Source organism: Brugia malayi (assembly GCF_000002995.4).
Source record: "Brugia malayi strain FR3 genome assembly, contig: Bm_v4_ChrX_scaffold_001, whole genome shotgun sequence".
NCBI classification, from domain to species: Eukaryota; Metazoa; Nematoda; class Chromadorea; order Rhabditida; family Onchocercidae; genus Brugia; species Brugia malayi.
The window spans coordinates 18,120,571-18,141,769 of NW_025062479.1; the positions used below are offsets into that span (position 1 = coordinate 18,120,571).

Genomic DNA, 21,199 nt, shown 5'->3' on the forward strand with positions numbered 1-21,199 from the left:
CACGTGTATGAATTCAACTATGGTACATCATTAATGGGAAATGCGAAGGTATTCTGCAAAAGACTGAGAAGGAAGGATTGATTGCTGGAATTTAAATTTAAAAACAATTTCCTAAGTAATATTCTAAGCGGCTTAATTTGGATAAAAAGACTGGTTCTTGAAAGACAGATTTCTTTCTAGACTAATTTCGATACAAAACATATATCTTTTACAACATGTTCCTCAGATATGAAATTTAAACTAATAGCCTTATTGCTAATGTGTGAGTCTTTCCGATGACTAATACAAAGGAAGGAATTTATATCTTTTCCGATTTTTTTACGAGATTTGCTCACTTATCTAGCCTTAGGAAACGACAAAAAAAGAGACTCAAACAAAGTTAAGTACAAAGAGTGAAGAAAACGAAAAGAAAGTAAACAAAGGAGAAAGGGTGAAGGAAGGATAGCTAGCAAATGCCGCTTGCACAATCTATCAGATTTGGTATATCAGAAGTTTCAGATATCAGTAAATGATTGCTTCCTGTTTTTCTTCGCAAAGTAATTGTCGATTATCGTTATCATTAATATATGACTGAAAATATTTTTTGAAGTCCGTCGGTAATTGCAAATGATTAACAGCTTATTTTGGCAATTTAAGGCATGCTCATCGTCATCTTGCATCCTGAACAATGGAACGGTGGATCTGACCGATGCACACTCGGGATGATTAAACATTTCGTTGAACTAGGACATCGAGTTATATGGTACACGACAATGATCGATTGCTACTGGGATGCTGAACTATTTGATAACGTAGGTTAGTCTTTTTATTTGCTGATCTCTCCTATCAGTCTGCTTTCAACATTCAATTAATGTAAGTTTGGCGGTAGTTGTGCAATGAAAAATACTCATATCTTTCTTAGCGAGCACCTGAGAGGAAAAATAATAAATGGTATGGAGAGGGTACACCTCAAAGATTGAACTGAACCCACTAGTGATCAGATGCTCAAGTAGCCAGATAAAGCGACACTAAGCATTCAATGAAATATATTTTTAATCTTCAGTGAAATGATTTTCAGGTTTTCAGAATTAGAGAACTAAACAGGAAATAAATAGTAAAATGTATGATCATGCGGATAGATTTCAGAATTCTTATCACACGAAATTTTTTTTCAAATATTTCTAACTGATTTTTAGTCAGCAGTTTTTATCAGATTTGTTAACATTCCATTATGATATACAATTTCGCATGAAATACTCAAAAAAGAAGGAAAAAAATTATAAATTTTCAGATTAATTTCAGCAAAATTTTAAACAAATTAGAAATGATCAGTTCATCTTAATCTAATCATATCGTAAGTCATGTTAATTAAACTATATTTAATAAAAATGCTTTTTAGAAATACGCAATGTAAACTTTCCATTGCATCCAGGCGATTGGTGGACACAGAATATATTGCTTGCTTGGCAACTTATATTTTCCGGTCTCGTTCCCGATCTTGTTGTCATCGACCACAGTGCAAGGTACATGAATAAAAAGAGTTAGGATCTACAGCACTCTTCAACTTTCCTATTTTTATTATTGTGTCAAAAATGCAGCAATCAGTTAAGAAGCGCACACGCACGTGTTGGATTTTTATAATCAATAATATTGTAGTTGGTTGTTAAGCGGAATTATAGTTAGGGTTTAAATCGTTGTTGTCATTGATCACGTCATTGATATCTCTATCACATTTTAATAACAACGGCATGTAAAATGCATAATCCTGGATTGTTTAATAGTTGCTTGCCGATGTTGAAATGGAGATTTCCAAAGGTCAAAATTTTATTTTATTGTCATTTTCCTCAACAACTGGTTATACCTACACGTTTTTTCCTCTATCGTTGGTATTCGCGAGTGATTGGTTTAATCGAAGGTATGTTGTTCCAGAAAGCTGACCTCATCATGGTTAATAGTCATTTTACAGGTAACTGATTTTTGAACTTTAGCAGAGAAGTTTGTGTAAAGGAGTAAAAGTCAGACTTTATAAGAAATTTACTCGAACCATAATAAAAGATTTTGCTTCTGGTCCTCAACTTTTCGAAATTCCGAAAGTCTCCAGGTTTATTTCTTTTTCTGGAAAAAAACAAAAAACAAAATTTTACGCTAAATTCGAAGTCACTTCTCAAAATTTTTATACCTCATTTAGAAACTCAATTTCTTCGTGTGATGCCGGAAGTGAATCCATCCCGACTAATAGTAGTTTATCCTCCATGTAACGTAGATGCTATTAAAACTGGAGATAAAGCAATCAGTCGTAAACAACGTCAGCATAACAATAAGCGTTACACGTTCTTATCAATGAATCGTTTTTGGCCCGAGAAAAAACTAGATATCATTATTAAAGCTGCTGGTAATCTCATCGGGTTGATATTTTATGTATTTTCGACACTTGGCTAGTACCATAATTGAGAATGACTGTGGTTTACATTAGCCAAAGCTACTATTATCCCTCATAAAACTGAATACTTTAGCAAAGTACAGAAATACTAAAGTCGAGACCTATTGCGAATGCTGCAAGCAAGTTAATGCGAATGCTGCACTTTGACAGGTACGGGATGGCAACTGATAAGCATTAAAGATATAATGATTAACATATATCAAAGATGTTTTAAAAGCTGCATCGTTTTGCAGCTCTAATAAAAAGAAACAATAAGATGCGTCCACGTATCGTGCTTGCTGGTTCCGTGATGCCTTACATACCTGAATCACGTATTTATTATAACTTACTACAGAAAATGGTTCAAGATATGAAGGTAATGTTTTCCAGAAAAATTGTATTATAAAATTCTTAACTGAAAATGACTTATTGATAACAATTAATTTTACAGCAAATTATTATTGCTTTTTATTCACTGACATATCTTTTTGTATTCTGTTTCAGGTTGATGATATTGTGGAATTTGTGAAATCTCCCACAGATCTCGAAAAATTCTCTTTGTATAGAGAATGTGATACAGTTCTTTATACACCACCAAATGAGCATTTTGGTATTGTACCTGTAGAAGCGTTGGAGCAGCGCAGACCAGTCATAGTCTGCGATAGTGGAGGTCCAGCTGAAACAGTACTGGAAGGGATAACTGGTTCAAAGGTCATTTTCTTCTTAATGTTTGTATGGTTTACATGAAATCACTACTTCTGTTTTCTCTGAAGTAAGACTTAGAACCTTCGAAGCATAGTAATCATCCAAATAATCATCCTCCATATCAGTACGTTTTATCACCTCGGAAATTTTTTAATTGAATAACACTTTTAATTTTTTCGAAATCCAAAACGCCGAAAAAAAGTGTCGAACTGATTTAGAAGATGGTCAGTTACGTTATAGTTAAGCTGGATGAGCGTTAAAGTGCCTATTTTTTGATGCCATCGCCACGTGAACTTATACTATTAATTCTCCAATAGGAAGTGATTGTAATAGCGGTAGAAAGACTTTATTTTCTTCATGACAGTTATTGCTTATTCCTTTTTGAATCGTCGTAGAATCTAAATCTGACTGCAATTTTGAAAATGATTTGTTAATTTGCACAACAAATTTGATGCTTTTCGGTCTTCCATGAAAACTATCTTTCCCTTTCGCCATTTTATCTAGCTTTTTTGCAAACATTCTTATGCTGTCAGCTGGAATGCAATTTTTTTCGCAATATTATCACTTTCTTCGTTAAATTCTCCATCATATCGCCATTAAGGTTATCTCCGACAGTTTTGAAATGAGGAGTTAATATTTTTGAATAATCAGTAATTATAATATCATTAATGTCCCTTATAACAATTTTTCTATTATTTCTCATATGTGCAATATCATGTGCATCCTTTCGTTGCATTCAATAGATTAATTTTAAAAATTTATTTGATTTCTGAAACTTAAACAGAAATCATTCTATTGCAAAGCTTTTATTTCTCAAGAGTTGCTTTTGCAGATAGCTGCTCCTCATGGAAGACTGTTAGCAATTGCCATGGAGGAACACATGAGACGAACTTCATGGCCTGCTCTTGATGATGATGAAATCTATGACTGTCAAGTAAGGGTCATTTTGCTTTTATTTTTTCGTGGCTCTCACTGATTTAAGTTGATATTGATACATCCTTTAAATGCTTATTTTAGCAATCTTATTTTTGCTTTTTCATGTTTACTTCATTATACAAGAGATTATAGGTGTGGACAAATTCAGCTAAATGGCCAGGCTGAATAGATCCATTCAGTACAGTGTTTTAGAAGGTTGTTGAACTAGATCTAAAACAGTAAATTTAGAACGGTCCTATTAATGGAGGAAATAATCAATATGTTTGTTGCAGCGAAAACGTTTTGAACAGTACTTCAGTTTAAATGGATTTTGCAATCGAATCAATGATGCTCTGGCTTTTTTGTTCCCGGATGACCAGATTGTGACCAGTAACACTTTGTCACTTGAAGAGAAGGACGAAACCTTCCAATAACAGATTTGTTGTTAAGATGAACAATTTTGTCAGTCTAGTATATCTGTTGTTTTGTTTTCATTTATTCTTCTTCTCTAGTTGAAAAATTTCTAAACAACGAAGCAAAAAGCTCGTGAGCATAAATGTGTGTTAAATAAAAAATTCAAATCTGAATGAACCCTCCTAATTAATGAATTAATTAGCGCATGTTTATTAGAATACCAATGGTAAAAGAAAATTTTCTTAAGTTAAAAAAGCTGGAAAAAATTTCTCAGAACAGGTAGGAGTTCCTTGTAAACTTATTCTTCACTTTCAGCATTGATTCTAGAAATTCTATAATGGTAAGCAGCAGCTAGGGATTTATTACTAATTTGATAATGTAATCATTAATGTTTCCAGGTCTCCCCATTTCTGGCATAGGCAGTTATGAAGCTTTGACATCATTGAAAATGCGCTTCTGTGAGGTTTATCAGAATTTCATCGGAGTAAGGTTAAAAATTTATCAGTTAAACGGTGTTATTAGTCAATTGAAAATATAACTAAACGATCTCTTCTAATTTTCAAATTAGATAGAATCAGTACAAAATAAAAACAGTTTATTCTGCAAGAAGTACCAAAACTTTCTAAACTTATAATAAGTTGTTATACTTTTTCGAATGTATATGTCAATGGTGTTTACACAAATTTTGATTGCAGTAACGTGAGGATGATAACTTCAACATCACAGTTTTAAATTGACTAGCTGTAGTTGTATCTTCAAAAGAAAACAAATAATAGAAAGTTGGAGAAAATTTTATTTTTGCCCCTGAAAGACTATGCGGAGGGAAAATGATTTCGGTAGAGGAAAATTAAAGATGAATTAAAATTTTTCAAAAACTTTCTTATTCTATAAATACTTCACTTCTTACCCACAATTATACAATGTTATCTGTTTCCATTGCCTGGACTTTCAGTCAGAAATCCTTAAGTGCTTTCTTATACAAGAAATGTAGGCGTGCCACGGAGTACCGCGCCCATTGGTAATGAAAAACGATAAAAGTATTATCAGAATGATGCTCATCGAAGCCATCATAGTGTTCCATGTTGATACTTAGACATCTGGCCAGAATACCCATAAAAACATCGTCGAGATTAAACAGTGGGAACGAACAAATGCCATCCAGTATACGCTGGGCTGCTTCACGTGTTATAATAAGGCCTGAGCCCTAAAATGATTCAGAAGGTTAATTATAAATGTGAATACTTTTCAACTAGGTTGATATTAAGAAATCGATTATGTTCCGAATGGAAATCTTCATGCTTATAATTTCATTAGTAGTTGCTTATCATCCATTATCAATCTCAGCATAGACTAATTACAGACTAATTACAAGTGCTAAAGTTAGAAGTTACATCTAAAAGTGAGTGTTAAACTGTTCAGAAACATCTATATGTCAGTAAAACAAAAGGTCGTCTGCCTGTAGATTTTATTTGATCATTATGCAATTATTTTAAATTGCCTATTCTTTATTAAATTTTCCTCTCAAACTGAAAAAATAAATTGAAACTTCAAGCTTTGATGGAAGAAAAAAGTTTATGAAAGTCTTTTCACTTACAAATTATAATTTAAGAGTAAAGTGATAAGTAAGAAATTTTCAATCAAAGTGAACCTGTACAAACGGAGGATAACACAATTTTGGATACATTTCATATGGTACATACCATAACAGCGAACTCAGAAATAGTCTTGGATAACCGCGTGATACTTTTCCACGGAACGATGCGCCTTTCATTCGATTCATCTGAAATACGTTTAGATGAAGAAAGAAGCATTTCTCTGAAAGATTTCATATGGAATGATAAAAATAATCATACTATTCTCTTAGGCTTAAATGATTTTAAACAGATTTTAAACAGATATAAAATAGACTAATTACAGACTAATTACAAGTGCTAAAGTTAGAAGTTACATCTAAAAGTGAGTGTTAAACTCATTCAAATCAAAAATGTTATGTTGAAAAATCTATTGATGATTCCAAAAGAATGTAACATTTACTAATAAGTCAAAGAAGTCAGATTTTTAATTAAAATCAGTTTAATGCATAATGAATACTTTTCTTATAGCAGTGGCGTTTGCAATAGCGTCGTCATTAATCATAACAATTTCTTCTAAACGAGGAAACTTTTTGAATAAATGCCTATATACTAAAATTATTTTTAGTGTAAGATTGAAATAAGAATCGACAAAGTCGAATTGCATGATGTCCCGATAAACTGCAGCTTCTTGTTTTGGATCGTATTCACCAGTACCAAAAACAAAAATAACAGGAATATCTGGCTCCATATCGGATTTCCACGTTTCTCGGACATAATTGCGATAATCACATGCCGACGGTGCACTGCGAACCACATTTATTCTGTCTAGATGATGTGAAATCCTTGGAGATATAAGAATCCGAAATGCTTCCTCATATAAGCATTTCTTTGTCTTATTAAATTTCTGTTCTGATGAAAGAAAGAACTGTCGCAAACAGGAGCTCAAGTCAACTTTTTCACCATGCGGCACCTTAAGCAACTCATACTGTGTGTAACATAACAAACGCAGTGGAAAGAGATTCCGTTCCAAATAATTCGACAACTGCAACAATTTCGAAATGCAAATTATGAATTTAATGTTAACAGGAAATAAACTGCATTAGGGGGAATTACAAATGAAAAATATGACAGGAAAGGAGAAGTTTGTCTTCTCCTTTTCAGTTGTTCAAAATTAATCTCCCACATGTAATTTTGCAAGAAATGTTCGTGTTACATTACATATTCTGGTGCAGAAATTAATTTTAAACGAAGCATTAGTTAGCTAACCAGTAAATAAGGTATAATCCAAGAGAACTGCCACAGGAAAAGTTTTCCTGCACTTGGAAGAGTTTTATTTTGACGGAAAATAATTTTCTGCAATGCATGTTTAAATTGCATTGTAAAACCAGCAGATAGAAGAGAAGTGGTCATTACTATCTGTTCATTAGATGAAATAATGAAAGGTTGATTTTATCTCCGATCATGACTTATGACCTTCTACTTCACTCATTTCCCATCTAACAATAAAAGTATTCTGAAATCTGATTACTGTTCTACATAAGTTTCATATTTCTGAAACATTTTTAACTGCCCATTTTCTGAAATTATTTAATTCAAAATTCTTGTTGTGATGACAGGTGCTTTTTTCAATCGCACTCAAACGAGCCAATACTTTCAGTGAACAATGTTAAAACTTTCAATGAAAAATGTTTGATTAATGATTCGCTGAGTAATAATTTTGATTTTTCCTCTAACTGGAAATGAAACTTCTATTCAAAATTAGTTCACTTCTGCTGTTAATCGCTTTAATATTTCGAAAATTTGTTTTATATCTAAACGCTATGACAATGAAAAGTTGCAATATGATTAAAACATGAGATAACTGGAACAAAATTCAGAGGAGATTTTGAACTGCACATTTGGGTCGAACTGCTGAATGCATAATTTGAAAATAATCGGAGGGCGAATTGGTGCAAATTAAATTTAAGCAACAAGAGGCAAATTAGAAGTCAATATGCACTCGTAATGTGGGACTATTAAGTAATGCATAAATTCCACAAAAATTTGTAACTGAATAAAAGACAAATTATCATTCATCGCTCAAATTCATAACACTTCTTATCTCTTTAGTCCAAAAAACTGTTGTGCCTTATGAAAATGTGCACAATAACATTTAACTTGATACACCTGTTCGGCTAACTTATCATATTTAAGTGATTAGCGTGATTGGCTACCTAGATCCAAATAATATTCATTCAAATAATATGATAATCACTAATCTCATAGAAAAAAAGCTATTGCAACGAATTGAAATCAAGTTAAACGAAAAAAGAAGCCTCTTTTCTCGGCACTTAGAATCAGAATTTGTCCACTGACCTCTTCATCCCTGAAGCTTTCAGTTATATATTTAGTTAGAAAACTTGGACCAACTAATAACTTTTCTTGGAATTGCTCACCTTTTTTCACCAAAAATAAATTCGAACGAAAGATTTGGTTTATTAAACTGGAAACAAAAAAAAGAAAAAAAAAAAAAAAAAAAAAAAAAAAAACAAAACTTCAGAACCTCACTCGATATCTGAAAAATTCATAAATTACTGTAAAATAAACGATTCTCAATGACTTCTGTAAACGATTAGCAGTCGAATTGTCCATCTCTGAATAATGACATTACAGCAGAATCTTTCGCTCCTTGCATATCTAGGGGACATTATCTCCCTGTCAATCTCCCTGCCCAATCCGGTAGCCTCTTACGTCAAAGGTATGTAAGACAAGAGCAACACTGCATGAAAATTTATGACACTGACAAAGAGACATTCCTCGCATTCCATTACATCACATCATCTAATACAGCACTGCTGTTGCGGGATTTAACAATTTCATTTTGGACTTTTCATGGCCGTGCCACCATTGGAGTCGAACGTTATTAGGGTGTAAGGGGTGGTTGTGGTCGTGGGTAGGTCATGGATTACTGGGATAGTTGGTATTGTTAAGAAGTGTGGGTCATTTTACAGGTTGCAGGACGACAGAAACAGGAGGAAATGGCTGTGAAGAAGCAGGTTTGAGTATTTCATGCTAATTTGGCCCATATAGTCAGTATATTTGTTTTCTTCTGAAAAGGCTATGTGGTAGAGATAGTGAAGATGGAGAGCTTATATACTATTGTCATTGCTAAAAACTGAGGCGGTTTAGATGACTTTAACTCTAAAATAGTTTTAACCACACAACTTACCAGAATTTATGCTTGTTTCCTTCCTTCACTTTTTTTTTGTGCTTTAATTTGTATAAGCAAATTTGCAGAAAAAGTCAACAGAAAATATCAATGCAAGACTTGCAATGGTAATGAAAAGTGGAAAGTACTGTTTAGGATACAAGCAAACACTAAAAACATTGCGGGCTGGTAAGGCCAAATTGGTTATTATCGCTAATAATACCCCACCTCTCAGGTTTGTTGTACATATACTTGAATTACCTTAACAAGACCTTGGTAGTACTACTAGTAGTAGTTCCATTATAATGAAGAATGAAGAAAAAAAAATTGCTTTTACTAATTACAAATGATTTGAAGTGTTATGGTTTTCACAGTCCTTAGGTGACACTGGCCTATCCTGAATCGAATATGTGATGAGTAACCGAGTAAAGCAGTTAGAGTAGGATGTTTGCTGCAAGCAACGTTGTAAATACACTTTTTTAAGCATGGCTTTTAATATTATTCTTACGCTTTAATTTTAGTTTGATGAGTTTACATTTGTACTCTGTTTTCACGAATTCCTTAAAACATCACTGCGAACATTTTTCAATTGCGTAGACTCGACTTTCATTTTACAACGTTATAAAGTATTCAGATTAATTCTGTGATAAGATCAAATATATATGGTATAATCAAGAAGCGTACACAATGTGCTGAGTGAAATGCGCTTAGCAACGCTACACTCGAATAACGGCGGAGTAAGATTTAGTTCACTTTAGGAAAAGTGAAATTGAATATTACGCGATGTTAGCGAAGACAGGTGTTCATCATTACAACGGTAACAATATTGAATTGGGCACGGCATGCGGGAAATTGTTTCGCGTTTGCACATTATCAATTACGGATGCTGGAGATTCAGATATTATTCGAAGTATGCCATCTGAAAATGCATAAATTTATATTTGTTTCTTTGATGTTACTTTAAGAGTCGTAAATAAATTTTTCCTTCTGTTTTCTTTGGTGTTCTGAACAAACCATTTAAATACTTTAATATTTTCCCACTCAGAATCTAGAAGTCTTTGTGACTTTCAAAGATACAAAAGAAGGAATGGTTTCAACAGGAGGTTTATATCCTAGTTATCAGTTATGTTGTTGTATCTGTGGATTAAAGTTGGAGTCCTGTTAGTATTGGATTGAAATTGGAGGGAAATAGTGGCAACGGGATTAGATTAGGTCTTGCTTTTATTACTTTGATCACACGTTAATATATAAGCAGAAAAGATGTCACGTATCATAAAATTGGTGCAGATGAGATTTGTTAGGTAGATAATTGGAGAAGGTAATATTCCTTCACTGATCCGTTCCATTACATAAATGAAATTTCCTCCTCTCCATGTAGTCATATCAGCAATGGAAATCAGCAATTTAAGTATCAATTGGTACACGTCTTAGCTACCGTTATACACATCATAGATAAGGCAAGGAAATAAGCTGGGACATCCTAACAAACTTCTGTATCAAACTGTCCCAGACATCCCGTTAGTAGATCTCAGTATATGTCATTGGAAATCTAAGTTTGTTTTGGCACTATTTATTTAAAAATTCAGGGGATATAGCGTTTCGTAGTAGGCGGCGATAGAAACAAATGTTACGTCTTGACGGTATTCGCTGTAAGCATACTCTGATCGTTGACCCTAAGTGGTGCTGGTTTCCTTGACTTTCTGGTCCTTTGAGAGTGGTATTAATTGATTCATAAGAGTCATATCTTTTCTTTTTTTTCATTGTCAACTGCTTTCAAAAAAAAATCCAAATTTCATGGTCTGCTTTCATGATATTGTGCGAAAATCAAAAATCATAGTTCCTGAGATCTCTCAAAACATGAATCTGTGGTGCTTGATTATTAAATTGAAAATAATTTTAGTATTTCATTGATAGGACTGAGCCCCATTCTCTTTTCCATCACGTGAAAATAATGGAAGTATTAGAACTTTTTCGAAATGTTTTTACGTTTGAAGTAGTTCTGTATACTTCAAAACTAAGGCCAAAACTCTAATCCAAATATGGATCACAGATCACGGTTTTAAGCAAATTGGAATGATCATATGAAGTGATAATAGTTAATATCATTTTCGAATGGTGGTAGCAAAGTAAAAGCGTGTTATTTGTGCTTGTTTGCAGTTGCATATTTTGTTACTTCAGGTACAAGGTAATGCCAGTAGCTATAAGAAAGTGTGAAACCGAAGATGAGTATAGTACATGATTTCGAACATTTTCCTACTGTGACAAAAGTTCCATTTATTATTGGTGTCGCTGGTGGAACAGCATCCGGAAAGGTTATTTTATTTTATATACATGCTGAAGAATGATGCCCAATTGTAGTCTCTCGCCATTATCATATGGCTTTATAATATGACAAATTTTAAACCGCACAGTGGTATAGATGACAAGATTTAGTGAAAATAAGCTTTCCAAGCAAAAATGGCGCTTATGAAAATAGCAGTAAATGCAAATAAACCGATGTGGATAGCTATCACATAGTTATTAACTGTTTTATCATTTCTCCAATGTTTATATCACTTAGAAATGATCATGATTTGTAATGTTCAGTCGTCAGTATGTTCTCGAATAATGGAAAAACTAGGAAAGGCTCATGAACGGCGAGTAGTGACCATATCACAAGATTCATTTTATCGCAGTTTATCAGATGAGGAGATCAGAAAGGCAAATCGCGGGGAATTTAATTTCGATCATCCAGGTTCCATATCTTAATTCATTGAGGTTTTTCATAGGAAATTTCATTTGCAGCTGTTTCAATGTCGAAGAAATAAAGCTTTTATTTCCTTGTTACTACACAGTGTTTCTAATTTTCAAGAGTTTAGATGCCATTGAATTTACCCTTATGATATCAATTCTTCACAAAATGAAGAAAGGTGAAAGTGTCATCGTTCCAAAATATGACTTTTGCACGAATTCGAGGTTAAGCTTTCACATTTTTTAATAAATTTCATGTATTTTGACTGTAATTTTTGTAAAAAAAGTGTTTAATATTTAAGCTCATATAGTGTATTAGTGAAGTGATAATTTTTTCAATCTTTCGTAATATTTACGAAAGGATTTTGCTGTGACAGACAGACTTGTTCATAGTATCTGTGCTTCTCAAAGTAATTATTTGAACCAGTTTTTATTTTTACTAACGTTGGTGATTTCCTTAGAAGTTTTTGCAGGTCGAAGGATTCTGATGTGATTGAGTCAGCAGATGTTATAATTGTTGAAGGAATATTGATTCTCTATGACCAAGAACTGCGAAATCTTTTTGATATGAAACTGTTTGTTGATGCTGACTCCGATGATCGTTTAGCTCGACGTGTCCAAAGAGATACACAGGAAAGGGGACGCTCGCTCTCCCAAGTAAATGACTCAAAAAAATTCTTATTTACATGTTATAAAAGTAAAGTTTCTTGTATAAAAATCGATGGAAACGTGCAATGCAAATAGACCTAAATGTTTCAATTATTTTTCTACTTTTAGGTTCTCCATCAGTACCTGAATCTTGTGAAACCAGCATTCGAGGAATTTTGCTTACCGACCAAGAAGTATGCTGATGTTATTGTTCCACGTGGTGCTGATAATAATGTTGCTATCGACTTAATTTTGCATCACATTCGCGAAATATTACGTATACCGTCGTCTTCAGTTGATTCTTTGTCGGATGAAACTTGTTACATCGGTCATCGTGCTGCGTCGTTTAGTCGACTACATTAATTTTGACTTTTTTTTTATTTATAAGTTTTAAGTAGTTTTAGGTAGCCTTATTCGGGAAATAAAAGCAGACATTCGTCGCTGTCTTACAGCATTATGTCTTTTCACCGCATTATAGAGTACTAAATTTGTTGTTAAGCGAAGATTGAAATACTTGTTCATGTTTTGACATCTTTCTTTCTACACTTGCCGTAGTTTTTGCTAACTCATGAATCGGTTCTATCAGTTGGTCACTGAAGTATTTTTTTAGATTCCATTTTCTTCAAGTTTTTCAGTTTTTCCCCAAAGTTATTTAATCTTTTTTTAAAGCTAATTTGAAGAAGTTATTTCCCTTCATGCTGCACTATTATTGGCATTATATGGAAGCTCATAAAAGAAAGAAAACTTTTGTGATTCTCATAACTGTTTGCATTACATTACCATTGATTTGTCATTTGCTTGTATTGTGCAAATGTCCTAATTGCAGCATTCTATTTTCTATAAGTGCCAGTTTTGATAAAAGCCTTTTTGTGAGATGTGATGAGCATAGTATCCTTTTTGTCAATGGAAGTTACAGATACATATTGTGTCTACCTCAAAGTAATGGGTAATAGGGAATTGTGGGAGTTATTCATTTTCCCAAATTTGGGAGTACATATTTGTTATGGCAGGTAGTATTTGCAATGTCGGCTTCTTCACCTACCTCTGGCAGTGAACATTGTCGTGCATGTGTGAGCGTTGAAGAGTTGATGGAACGTGCTCGAAAATTAGCCGGAAAAGTGTCCGCAGAGAATGGTGCACGACAATCATTAACTATTCAGGCTTCATCAGTTTGTATTTTGTTCATTGCAGCATGGAAGGAATGAAGTAATGTTCCTGAAGAGGGTTTTTTTTTTTATTGCTGATTATCGTGAAAATGATTTATGACTTGAATGTGCGTTCTTTTAGTCGTTTTTACAAATAACCGTCGTATTCTGGAATATTTGATGAATTTCAGTACCCATCAGGTTGTCTTTTCATTGCAACAATAACCCATGAAAATAAAAATTTTCCTGAAATATATGGTTAGTTCTTTCAGGGATCAGTTAAAACGAAACCAGTGAGGAGCGACTGTCCTCTTACTACTGAAAAATTAGGAAATTCAACTTGGAATCTGCTTCATACAATAGCAGCATATTATCCCCTTAAGCCAACACCAGAACAAAAAAAGAATGCAATTGTGCTAATGGATCTCTTAGGAAAGGTAGTAGTGTTCCTTTTCAGCTGTTGTTTAGTAACCAAGTACTTGTTGATTTAGTACTTGTTACATGAAGATATTTCTGCATTGAACTTTGTACAGTTTTACTGCTGTAAACTTATACACTAATACTTATTCAGTATTTGGAAAGAATTCGCAAAAATTATTTCGCATTATTTTTTATAGGCGTATCCATGCTCGCATTGTGCGGAAGATTTACGCCGAGATTTGGCAAAACATCCTCCAGATGTTGAAGACCGTGAAAGTTTTTCATTGTGGATGTGTGGATTACATAACAGAGTTAATAAGAAACTTGGTAAACCTGAATATGACTGTACTCAATGGAAGGAACGATGGTTAAATGGTTGGAAGGATGGCTCTTGTGAATATTAACTTTTATAGGATTGATATGTTTTGAAGAAAACCGTTTCGATTCACGAATTTAATTTATACAAAGCAAAATACGTAATATATGCAATTCTCGCTAGTTGTTGCTCAAAAGTTTTAATGGGATCAAAATTTTCACTTTAAAAATTTTAGTTGGATGTTTTGAATTGAAATAGAAAAAGTTGAAATGTCATTTCTATAAGAATTGATACTGGTTTTTATATCTATTATACTTTTTTCCTTTTTCTTCATTGTTTCCGTTGATACACTTATCTATCTTCTGTAGTAGCTTTATTTTACTACTTAAAACACATAAAATTTTAATGATGACTGCAGGCTATTTATAACGACAGTTATTTAATGCTAATTCAATCTTTTGGTTGGTGAAGTTTAGAACTTTTCAGTTGCTCAAACTGAGAAAGCTGATTTGTTTGAACTTGTATTCAATGGTTCGTTAAAACTTTGAGTTGAGATGTTTTTGATTTTGATTTCTTCATTCATGGCTCATCGCAAACGAAAAAGAACTTGTAGTTTTTTGCTTTGCTCCCTTCTCTTTTCCTTTCTTTGTGTGGCTGACCTACTTAATTGTGAAACAGATATGTCTTCTCAATTTGAATATTATTCAATTTTCTTGAAGGGAGTTCTGCTGATACTTATTTCATGCTTTATTTCTGCAGCTGTTATCAAGATATTGGAAACGGAAGATTTGACATTTTTAAATAATTATTGAATCTTCCGATTTCGAAGTTTGATGATGTTGATAGAAGAGTAATATAGCGATATCAGTTTGTAGCTATTAGTGTTGAATTATCAGTAACAATGAAGTTATTGAATTCATTGTGGGATTTGTCTCGTTGTTAGAAACAATTCGCAGAATACGATATGGTGCACATTAAAGTAGGTATTCGTTTTTTATTTCCAGTCTTTTCTACATTTAGTGGTCGTTTTGAAGTAAATAAGTTTTATGTATTACTGTGCGTTGATGTAATATATATGGCCTAGATCTGACTTTTAAGAAAATTCCAAAAGGGGGTTCACTAGTTCACTACACCAAATTTTTTCGTCTCAAATGAGTGCTGGAGCGTTAATCTTATAGGAAGAAACACCCATTTTTTATATTAATCTATTTGCTGTTTAAATTATAATTGAGTGAAACTCTTTTTTATTATGAGACAGCATCTTCAGTTTTCAGATAACATTCAGTGAGTTCAATTTATTGTAGGATTGCAGTGGAATTGACTTGTTGTCGGGAACTAGTTCTGAATCCAAAGGCAGCGACTACTCGATAGACGAAGAGAAAATAGTCAAGAAACGGAATAAAAATGCGAAAGATGCTGGCAGTAATGTCTGTGGTTTAAATGCTAATTTGACGTCTGAAGGTTCCATTTTTAATTATCGTGGTACGAATTCATCTGGAAGTTTGCAAATATTTGGACTAAACTTAATTATTTATTAATCGTAGATTACAGAAATGTAGAGTAAGTTATAAATTTGGCTTCCTATACGACTTAATTTAAGTGTCTAAGAATTAAAATCTTAATGTTATAAAAAGCAAGGGTAATATTAATCTTGCAATCTTGTAGTAATGTTTGCTCTCACTTGACCCTTCAGATCGTTTAGTTTGTAATTATGGTAATGACTTCATGCATTTTAAAAATTGAGTATAATACAGTAGAAAAATTCACGAAGTGCTTTAAGAGATATGTATAACTTCTAGAATTCTTTTCATTTGGCGAGAACACTAGTAGCGATAATAATATGGACGAGGAATTGGAAAAATGGATTGTCGCACCAAGGATTTCAACAAGTTTTTCATGTAAATCTCTACTTTTGAAAGACTTCTGTAGATTGAGTTGATACTTTGGCTGCACTTTCCAGCGTTTTATCTCCCTCACCTAAACCTTGTTCCTTCGTGTATGAAACCATTAATTTGGAAGAACGCAGTTAAACTGCGAAATATGATTAGATTATTTGAGATAGTCACTAGAAGATAGATATTTGCCTCTCTAAATTATTCTCATTCTTTACCGTTCTTAACTCATAATACTGTATTCTAAGCGATCGGAATTTATATATTTTAAGTAATTATCATAGCTTCTTTAGAACTTTCAATTAATTTTGTGTTTATTTAGATGGCGAGGATAGATCTCTACATTCATCGAAAACAACGAAAAATAAGGAAAGGACAAAACAGTTTCAGATGGAAATTTTTTTTGCATCGATCATTGAAATGCTGTGCGACGGTGAATTTGAGGGTTTGAATATTCAGTTTCGGGAAGGTATAATTCTCGCTTATGTTAGGATTAGCACAGCTTTTGAAATTTGTGTGTTTCCTCGCTCAAATCTATTTAGATGCCATAATTTTTGGATGATAAAAGATACTTACTGGATCATGTGATTGTTTTAGTTTTGAGGCAGGTTGCTGGACACTTTATCCATTCTTCATATCTCTCCGAAGATTATGGAGCATTTCGCATCGCAATTAGGAGGAGAATAACGGAAGCTTTGAATGCTGCTACAAACCTGAAAATCGGAAAAAGGTATAGTACCCTCGTGCCTGTGTTAAAAATATTTATGCAGAAAAGTGATTGTTCTTTAATCAATATATAATGTCGCTGTACTGAAGAAAATTCATTTCAGATTTTTTTTTTAAAAATAATCCATTTTAGGAATGTTTTCACTTCATGTCTATTTTAAGAGGGAAAACACCCAAATAATTTGGAGTTTGATTGCAGTTTAACCGTTAATAATCCTGAAAAAAGGAATTATTTTTTATCCAGCCGATATAGCGTCGATTTCAAAGAAATCAGGAGCATTGGACGTGGAGGCTTTGGAGAAGTTTTTCATGTAGTGCTTGGACCTTAAATTTCTTAAGTATTAGGACATGCTTAATTTATGAGAAAAATGAACTTGTGGGTAAATTTATGAGAAAAAACCGTAGGTGTATAAATTTTGCTTTTAAAACTTAATTGGACGGAGACATTTCTGCCATGTTCATTTTTTTTTTTTTCCTTTCAAGTAAAATTAGAGTGAGATTTTATAGGTTGGAGAAACTCTTTTCAGCATAAGTTTTCGTTTAAGGTACATTCTAATATTGATGATTGCGATTATGCTATAAAAAAAATTCAGTTCAACTTGAGGATGTCTAAGCCGGTGGCGAAAGTTAGTTATCTCAATGAGTAATTTCAAAAGCGAATAAAATTTCTGTAATACATTATAACTCAAACTTCAAAGATTGATTTTGAGAAAGTGTGAATCTTTATTTTAGCTTTCAAAATTCATCAAATTGTAGATTGTCAATGAAGTTCGCTTGCTAGCAGTTGTTCAACACAGGAATATTGTGCGATATTATGGAGCTTGGCTGGAGTTGCAAGATCTACAAACATCGTCATGCGAAGATAAGGATGAATATTCTAATGAAGAGTGAGTAAGGTCGTTGTTCTTTTTTATTTTAAATGTTATTTTCTCCAAATGCGGTGTTGTTTCCGAATTTTGTTGTTTTTACTATCAGTAGTTTTGTGGTTCAAATAAAATTTAAAATTAAGGGAGGAAGTTGTTCAGAAGAATTCATCTAAAGAAGAAAGAAAAACTATTTCTTTGGCAGTTAATGATTACTCAAAACTTGCTCAGATGGTATGCATTGCCTCACAAAAGATTGCATTTTTTTTTCAAGATTTTTTTCTTTTTCTTTAAATATTTTTGCACAAGATGGCTTTTTGTTCAAAACCATAAAATTCGTCATTTTTATACAGAGATTTTTTTCTTTGATTTAGGCTGGGAAGGGTAATTCCAGAAAGGAATTTAGCACAATTCCTGTAAAACGAGATCGTTTTTGGACGCAGGAATCTCCATTCATTTCGAGTTCAACGGTTTCAAGAGGGTGGAAAATGAATCAGAGTGTTTCTCCCAATGAAAGCTTAACGATTGCAAGAGGAAGTGCGAGGACTGATCCAGTAAATCTAATGCTACCTCACTCGGTGAGCGGAATTCATTGATTCTGAAATTGAAGTTTTCTGCATCGAGAAATTTATTTTTAGGGTACTGCAGTTATGTTTGTACAGATGGAACTTTGTTCACGCACTCTAAATGATTATTTTGCTGAACGAAATGCCGGTATGTTTTTTATTCTCATTTTCTGAAGATCGTTATTGATCGCTCGACTGGAGTGTTAAAAAGGGTTGCAAAAGGGTTTTTAAATGTATGCCGTTAGATCAAATTCGTTGCAGAAATCAGGCCGAAAATAGATCGACAGCTGAATAGAAACATTATGAAGCAACTAATGTCTGCCGTGACTCACTTACATTCCAAAAAAATTATCCACCGAGATATCAAAGTTTGTTTTGTTCTGTTAAACTTCAGAAAATAGTTGGTTATCGTTTTATGTAAAATTCCAAAAAATAAGCCCGAAAAAGCAACGATCTGGTGTTTTTTATTGTAGCTTAGCTTTATTTTAATTTCATTTGATTGGTTTTGTCTCATTTCTATGTTTGTAAAAAATAATTTTGTGCAAATGGACGTTCGAAGCGCGAACTATCTGAGCAAACTATCTGCGTCAACTTATAACTCATACATGTATTATACCAGTAACTTTTTTTGATTGATGAACTCTTGAATTTTTCGACATTGTAATCTCGCAATTATATTTTGTTTAACATCATAATACATTGATTTTTGATTGAAATTATTAAGACTCAAAATTTATATTACAGCAATCTGAAATATAATTTAATTTGGTGAATCTTCAGATTTTGCTAGGAAAATTAAGTATCTGGCCCAATTGGTAAAGTAGTACTTTAATCATACTTCTTGATGGGGTGTGATCATTTTTTCGAATTTAATTGTTCAAACTACTAAATTCATGCTTAATGACATTGGATCCATTCTAATATTGATATCAATGTTTGAATGTAATTTGGTTTCAGCCGAGCAATATTTTCCTTCGTAACGAGAGTTCTCCAATTCCATCTGTACTTTTGGGCGATTTTGGACTAGCATGCCTACATTAAAGTAAAGTAGTTTACAGTGCTGCAGTTACTGAAAGTGAGACAACAACTACACACAGCTTAGGTGTTGGTACTTCCGTATACGCAGCACCCGAACAACAGAATTCTACTGTATACGATAGTGCAGTGAGTGATTGTTATTATTTCTTTACGTGGAATTTAGGATATTTTATTTGTATGATTAATAATTCTGAACAGTTATGATTTAACTTCCACTGAGAGTCATAAAAGCCATGAATCCATATATAAACTGTTCAATATTCAGTTTTGATTACTCCTAAAGTGTTTTGACAATTTTAGATTTCAGCAATCCCGAAATTTCCACAATTTTCTATCTAGTTAAATTTTTGATTTAGAAGGATATAAAAATGGGCTGGAGATATATTTTAACCATCTCAGGTAGATATCTACAGCGCTGGAATTGTGTTTTTTGAACTATGTATTCCATTTGGTACACAAATGGAGCGATTAGAAGCTATTGGGGAATTGAAGAAAGGAAAACTAACCGAGGAATTCAATACTTCTTTTCCCGACGAGGTTCACCATTTGCTGATTTTGTGGCTGAAAAAAGTAATGCCAGTCTATCATTTCGTCAGTATTATTTCTATTCAAGTTTTTCAATGTTTTTACAATTTATCATAGCACTTATATATCCTGATTATATTCCCAAGGCTTTCTTCACCAAGTTCATCCAATCCTCTATTTTTCACTGTTGAATGCAGATAGAAGAGACTAAAATAAAAATCTAAAGGCATTTTCAATACATCCATTATCTCGTCATTTTCATCATGAGCGTTACCACATGAGTGAAAATTTTTAATTTTTAATTAACTTTCAGTAAGCTGATAATCATACGTAGTGAATATCCGTATCCGTGTAGAATAATAGTGTGAATTCAAAGTATTTAGCTTATGATACATAGCCTAAATAGTTGGCTACGAGATTTATGTTTGAATTCGATGATACCAAGAACATTGCACTGAAAAACCTATCGATAGGATATTTTAACTAATTATAAAACTCATAAAGCTAATCAAAAACATTTTTCTTCTAACAAATGTGCAAGGCCTCGTTATATTAGTCGTTTCTTTCGACCATTTCCACCATTATTACATAATGCAACGACCGTTATATCCATCAATGAAATGTAGTGCTACGTCAATGTTGCCGAATGGTGCATTTAGAGTTGGCGCATTATCTTTTAGGTTGCTGGAGAAGCAGAGTAAAGCTTTATCGGAGTTCGAAGGGCTTTTGTCGGTTTCCACTTTAGTTTCATGATGGAGTGGAAGATTTGCAAAACGGACTAATCGAGAATTTTAATTGCTTATCACAGCGCAGTTTGTTTAATACTTTACCATTCTACTGACTAACAGTTGTTGATCATTGTCTTCTTTCAGGCTAATTTGATTAAAGAAATGTGTAAAGAAGATCCACAGGAACGAATTCATGCTTTTGAAATTACCTCTAAACTTGGTAAAATTGGAGAAAATGTGGAATCTCTTAAGAATCGTATCGAAGAACTTGAAAAAGAAATTGTACGACTGAGGAACCTTTTACTCGATAATAATATTACGGAAATTTGAATATATCTAGCAATTGCAATTGGTTGCTCTTATTGCTTCTTGGGAATACTCTCACTCAAGGTTATGTCAAAAGTTATGT

At 33.0% G+C, this 21,199-nt stretch overlaps 6 protein-coding genes across 9 annotated transcripts; 5 read left to right on the plus strand and 1 right to left on the minus strand.

Moving 5' to 3' along the window:
• Positions 1-638: 638 nt before the first annotated feature.
• Positions 639-4,452, plus strand: Bma-bus-8 (Uncharacterized protein; the record flags this gene model as incomplete). The annotated part of the gene is made up of 8 exons (XM_001898051.2): positions 639-795; positions 1,379-1,502; positions 1,761-1,945; positions 2,168-2,371; positions 2,653-2,774; positions 2,903-3,109; positions 3,936-4,037; positions 4,312-4,452. The coding sequence occupies 8 exons, from the start codon at positions 639-641 to the stop codon at positions 4,450-4,452; spliced, it is 1,242 nt and encodes a 413-aa protein (XP_001898086.1).
• Positions 4,453-5,384: 932 nt separating this feature from the next.
• On the minus strand, positions 5,385-7,383 carry Bma-bus-17 (Uncharacterized protein; the record flags this gene model as incomplete). The annotated part of the gene is made up of 4 exons (XM_001898052.2): positions 5,385-5,636; positions 6,081-6,212; positions 6,524-7,048; positions 7,273-7,383. 4 exons carry the CDS (start codon positions 7,381-7,383, stop codon positions 5,385-5,387), a joined length of 1,020 nt encoding a protein of 339 aa, XP_001898087.2.
• Positions 7,384-8,768: 1,385 nt separating this feature from the next.
• On the plus strand, positions 8,769-10,126 carry Bma-rpl-30 (Uncharacterized protein; the record flags this gene model as incomplete). 2 transcript variants are annotated; one of them, XM_043075274.1, is made up of 4 exons in its annotated part: positions 8,769-8,897; positions 8,997-9,041; positions 9,283-9,428; positions 9,952-10,126. In XM_043075274.1, 4 exons carry the CDS (start codon positions 8,769-8,771, stop codon positions 10,124-10,126), a joined length of 495 nt encoding a protein of 164 aa, XP_042931208.1. The 2 variants fall into 2 exon arrangements, with proteins under 2 accessions (XP_042931208.1, XP_001898088.1); XM_001898053.2 differs by lacking the exon at positions 8,769-8,897 and having other exon boundaries at positions 9,024-9,041.
• A 1,289-nt stretch (positions 10,127-11,415) lies between these two features.
• Positions 11,416-12,934, plus strand: Bm1677 (Uncharacterized protein; the record flags this gene model as incomplete). Its single annotated transcript, XM_001898054.2, has 5 exons — positions 11,416-11,505; positions 11,780-11,927; positions 12,052-12,148; positions 12,397-12,580; positions 12,701-12,934. The coding sequence occupies 5 exons, from the start codon at positions 11,416-11,418 to the stop codon at positions 12,932-12,934; spliced, it is 753 nt and encodes a 250-aa protein (XP_001898089.1).
• A 659-nt stretch (positions 12,935-13,593) lies between these two features.
• Positions 13,594-14,540, plus strand: Bm4468 (Uncharacterized protein; the record flags this gene model as incomplete). Of its 2 annotated transcripts, none has more annotated exons than XM_001898055.1 (3): positions 13,594-13,740; positions 13,989-14,153; positions 14,334-14,540. In XM_001898055.1, 3 exons carry the CDS (start codon positions 13,594-13,596, stop codon positions 14,538-14,540), a joined length of 519 nt encoding a protein of 172 aa, XP_001898090.1. The 2 variants fall into 2 exon arrangements, with proteins under 2 accessions (XP_001898090.1, XP_042931209.1); XM_043075275.1 differs by lacking the exon at positions 13,594-13,740 and adding an exon at positions 13,843-13,917.
• An 876-nt stretch (positions 14,541-15,416) lies between these two features.
• Positions 15,417-21,120, plus strand: Bm13711 (Uncharacterized protein; the record flags this gene model as incomplete). 2 transcript variants are annotated; one of them, XM_043075276.1, is made up of 16 exons in its annotated part: positions 15,417-15,431; positions 15,757-15,913; positions 16,252-16,350; positions 16,667-16,813; positions 16,942-17,074; positions 17,270-17,381; positions 17,616-17,696; positions 17,827-17,957; positions 18,080-18,167; positions 18,308-18,511; positions 18,572-18,647; positions 18,761-18,867; positions 19,280-19,314; positions 19,558-19,663; positions 19,937-20,074; positions 20,935-21,120. In XM_043075276.1, 16 exons carry the CDS (start codon positions 15,417-15,419, stop codon positions 21,118-21,120), a joined length of 1,815 nt encoding a protein of 604 aa, XP_042931210.1. The 2 variants fall into 2 exon arrangements, with proteins under 2 accessions (XP_042931210.1, XP_042931211.1); XM_043075277.1 differs by lacking the exons at positions 17,616-17,696; positions 19,280-19,314; positions 19,558-19,663; positions 19,937-20,074; positions 20,935-21,120 and having other exon boundaries at positions 18,572-18,651; positions 18,761-18,794.
• Positions 21,121-21,199: the final 79 nt, after the last annotated feature.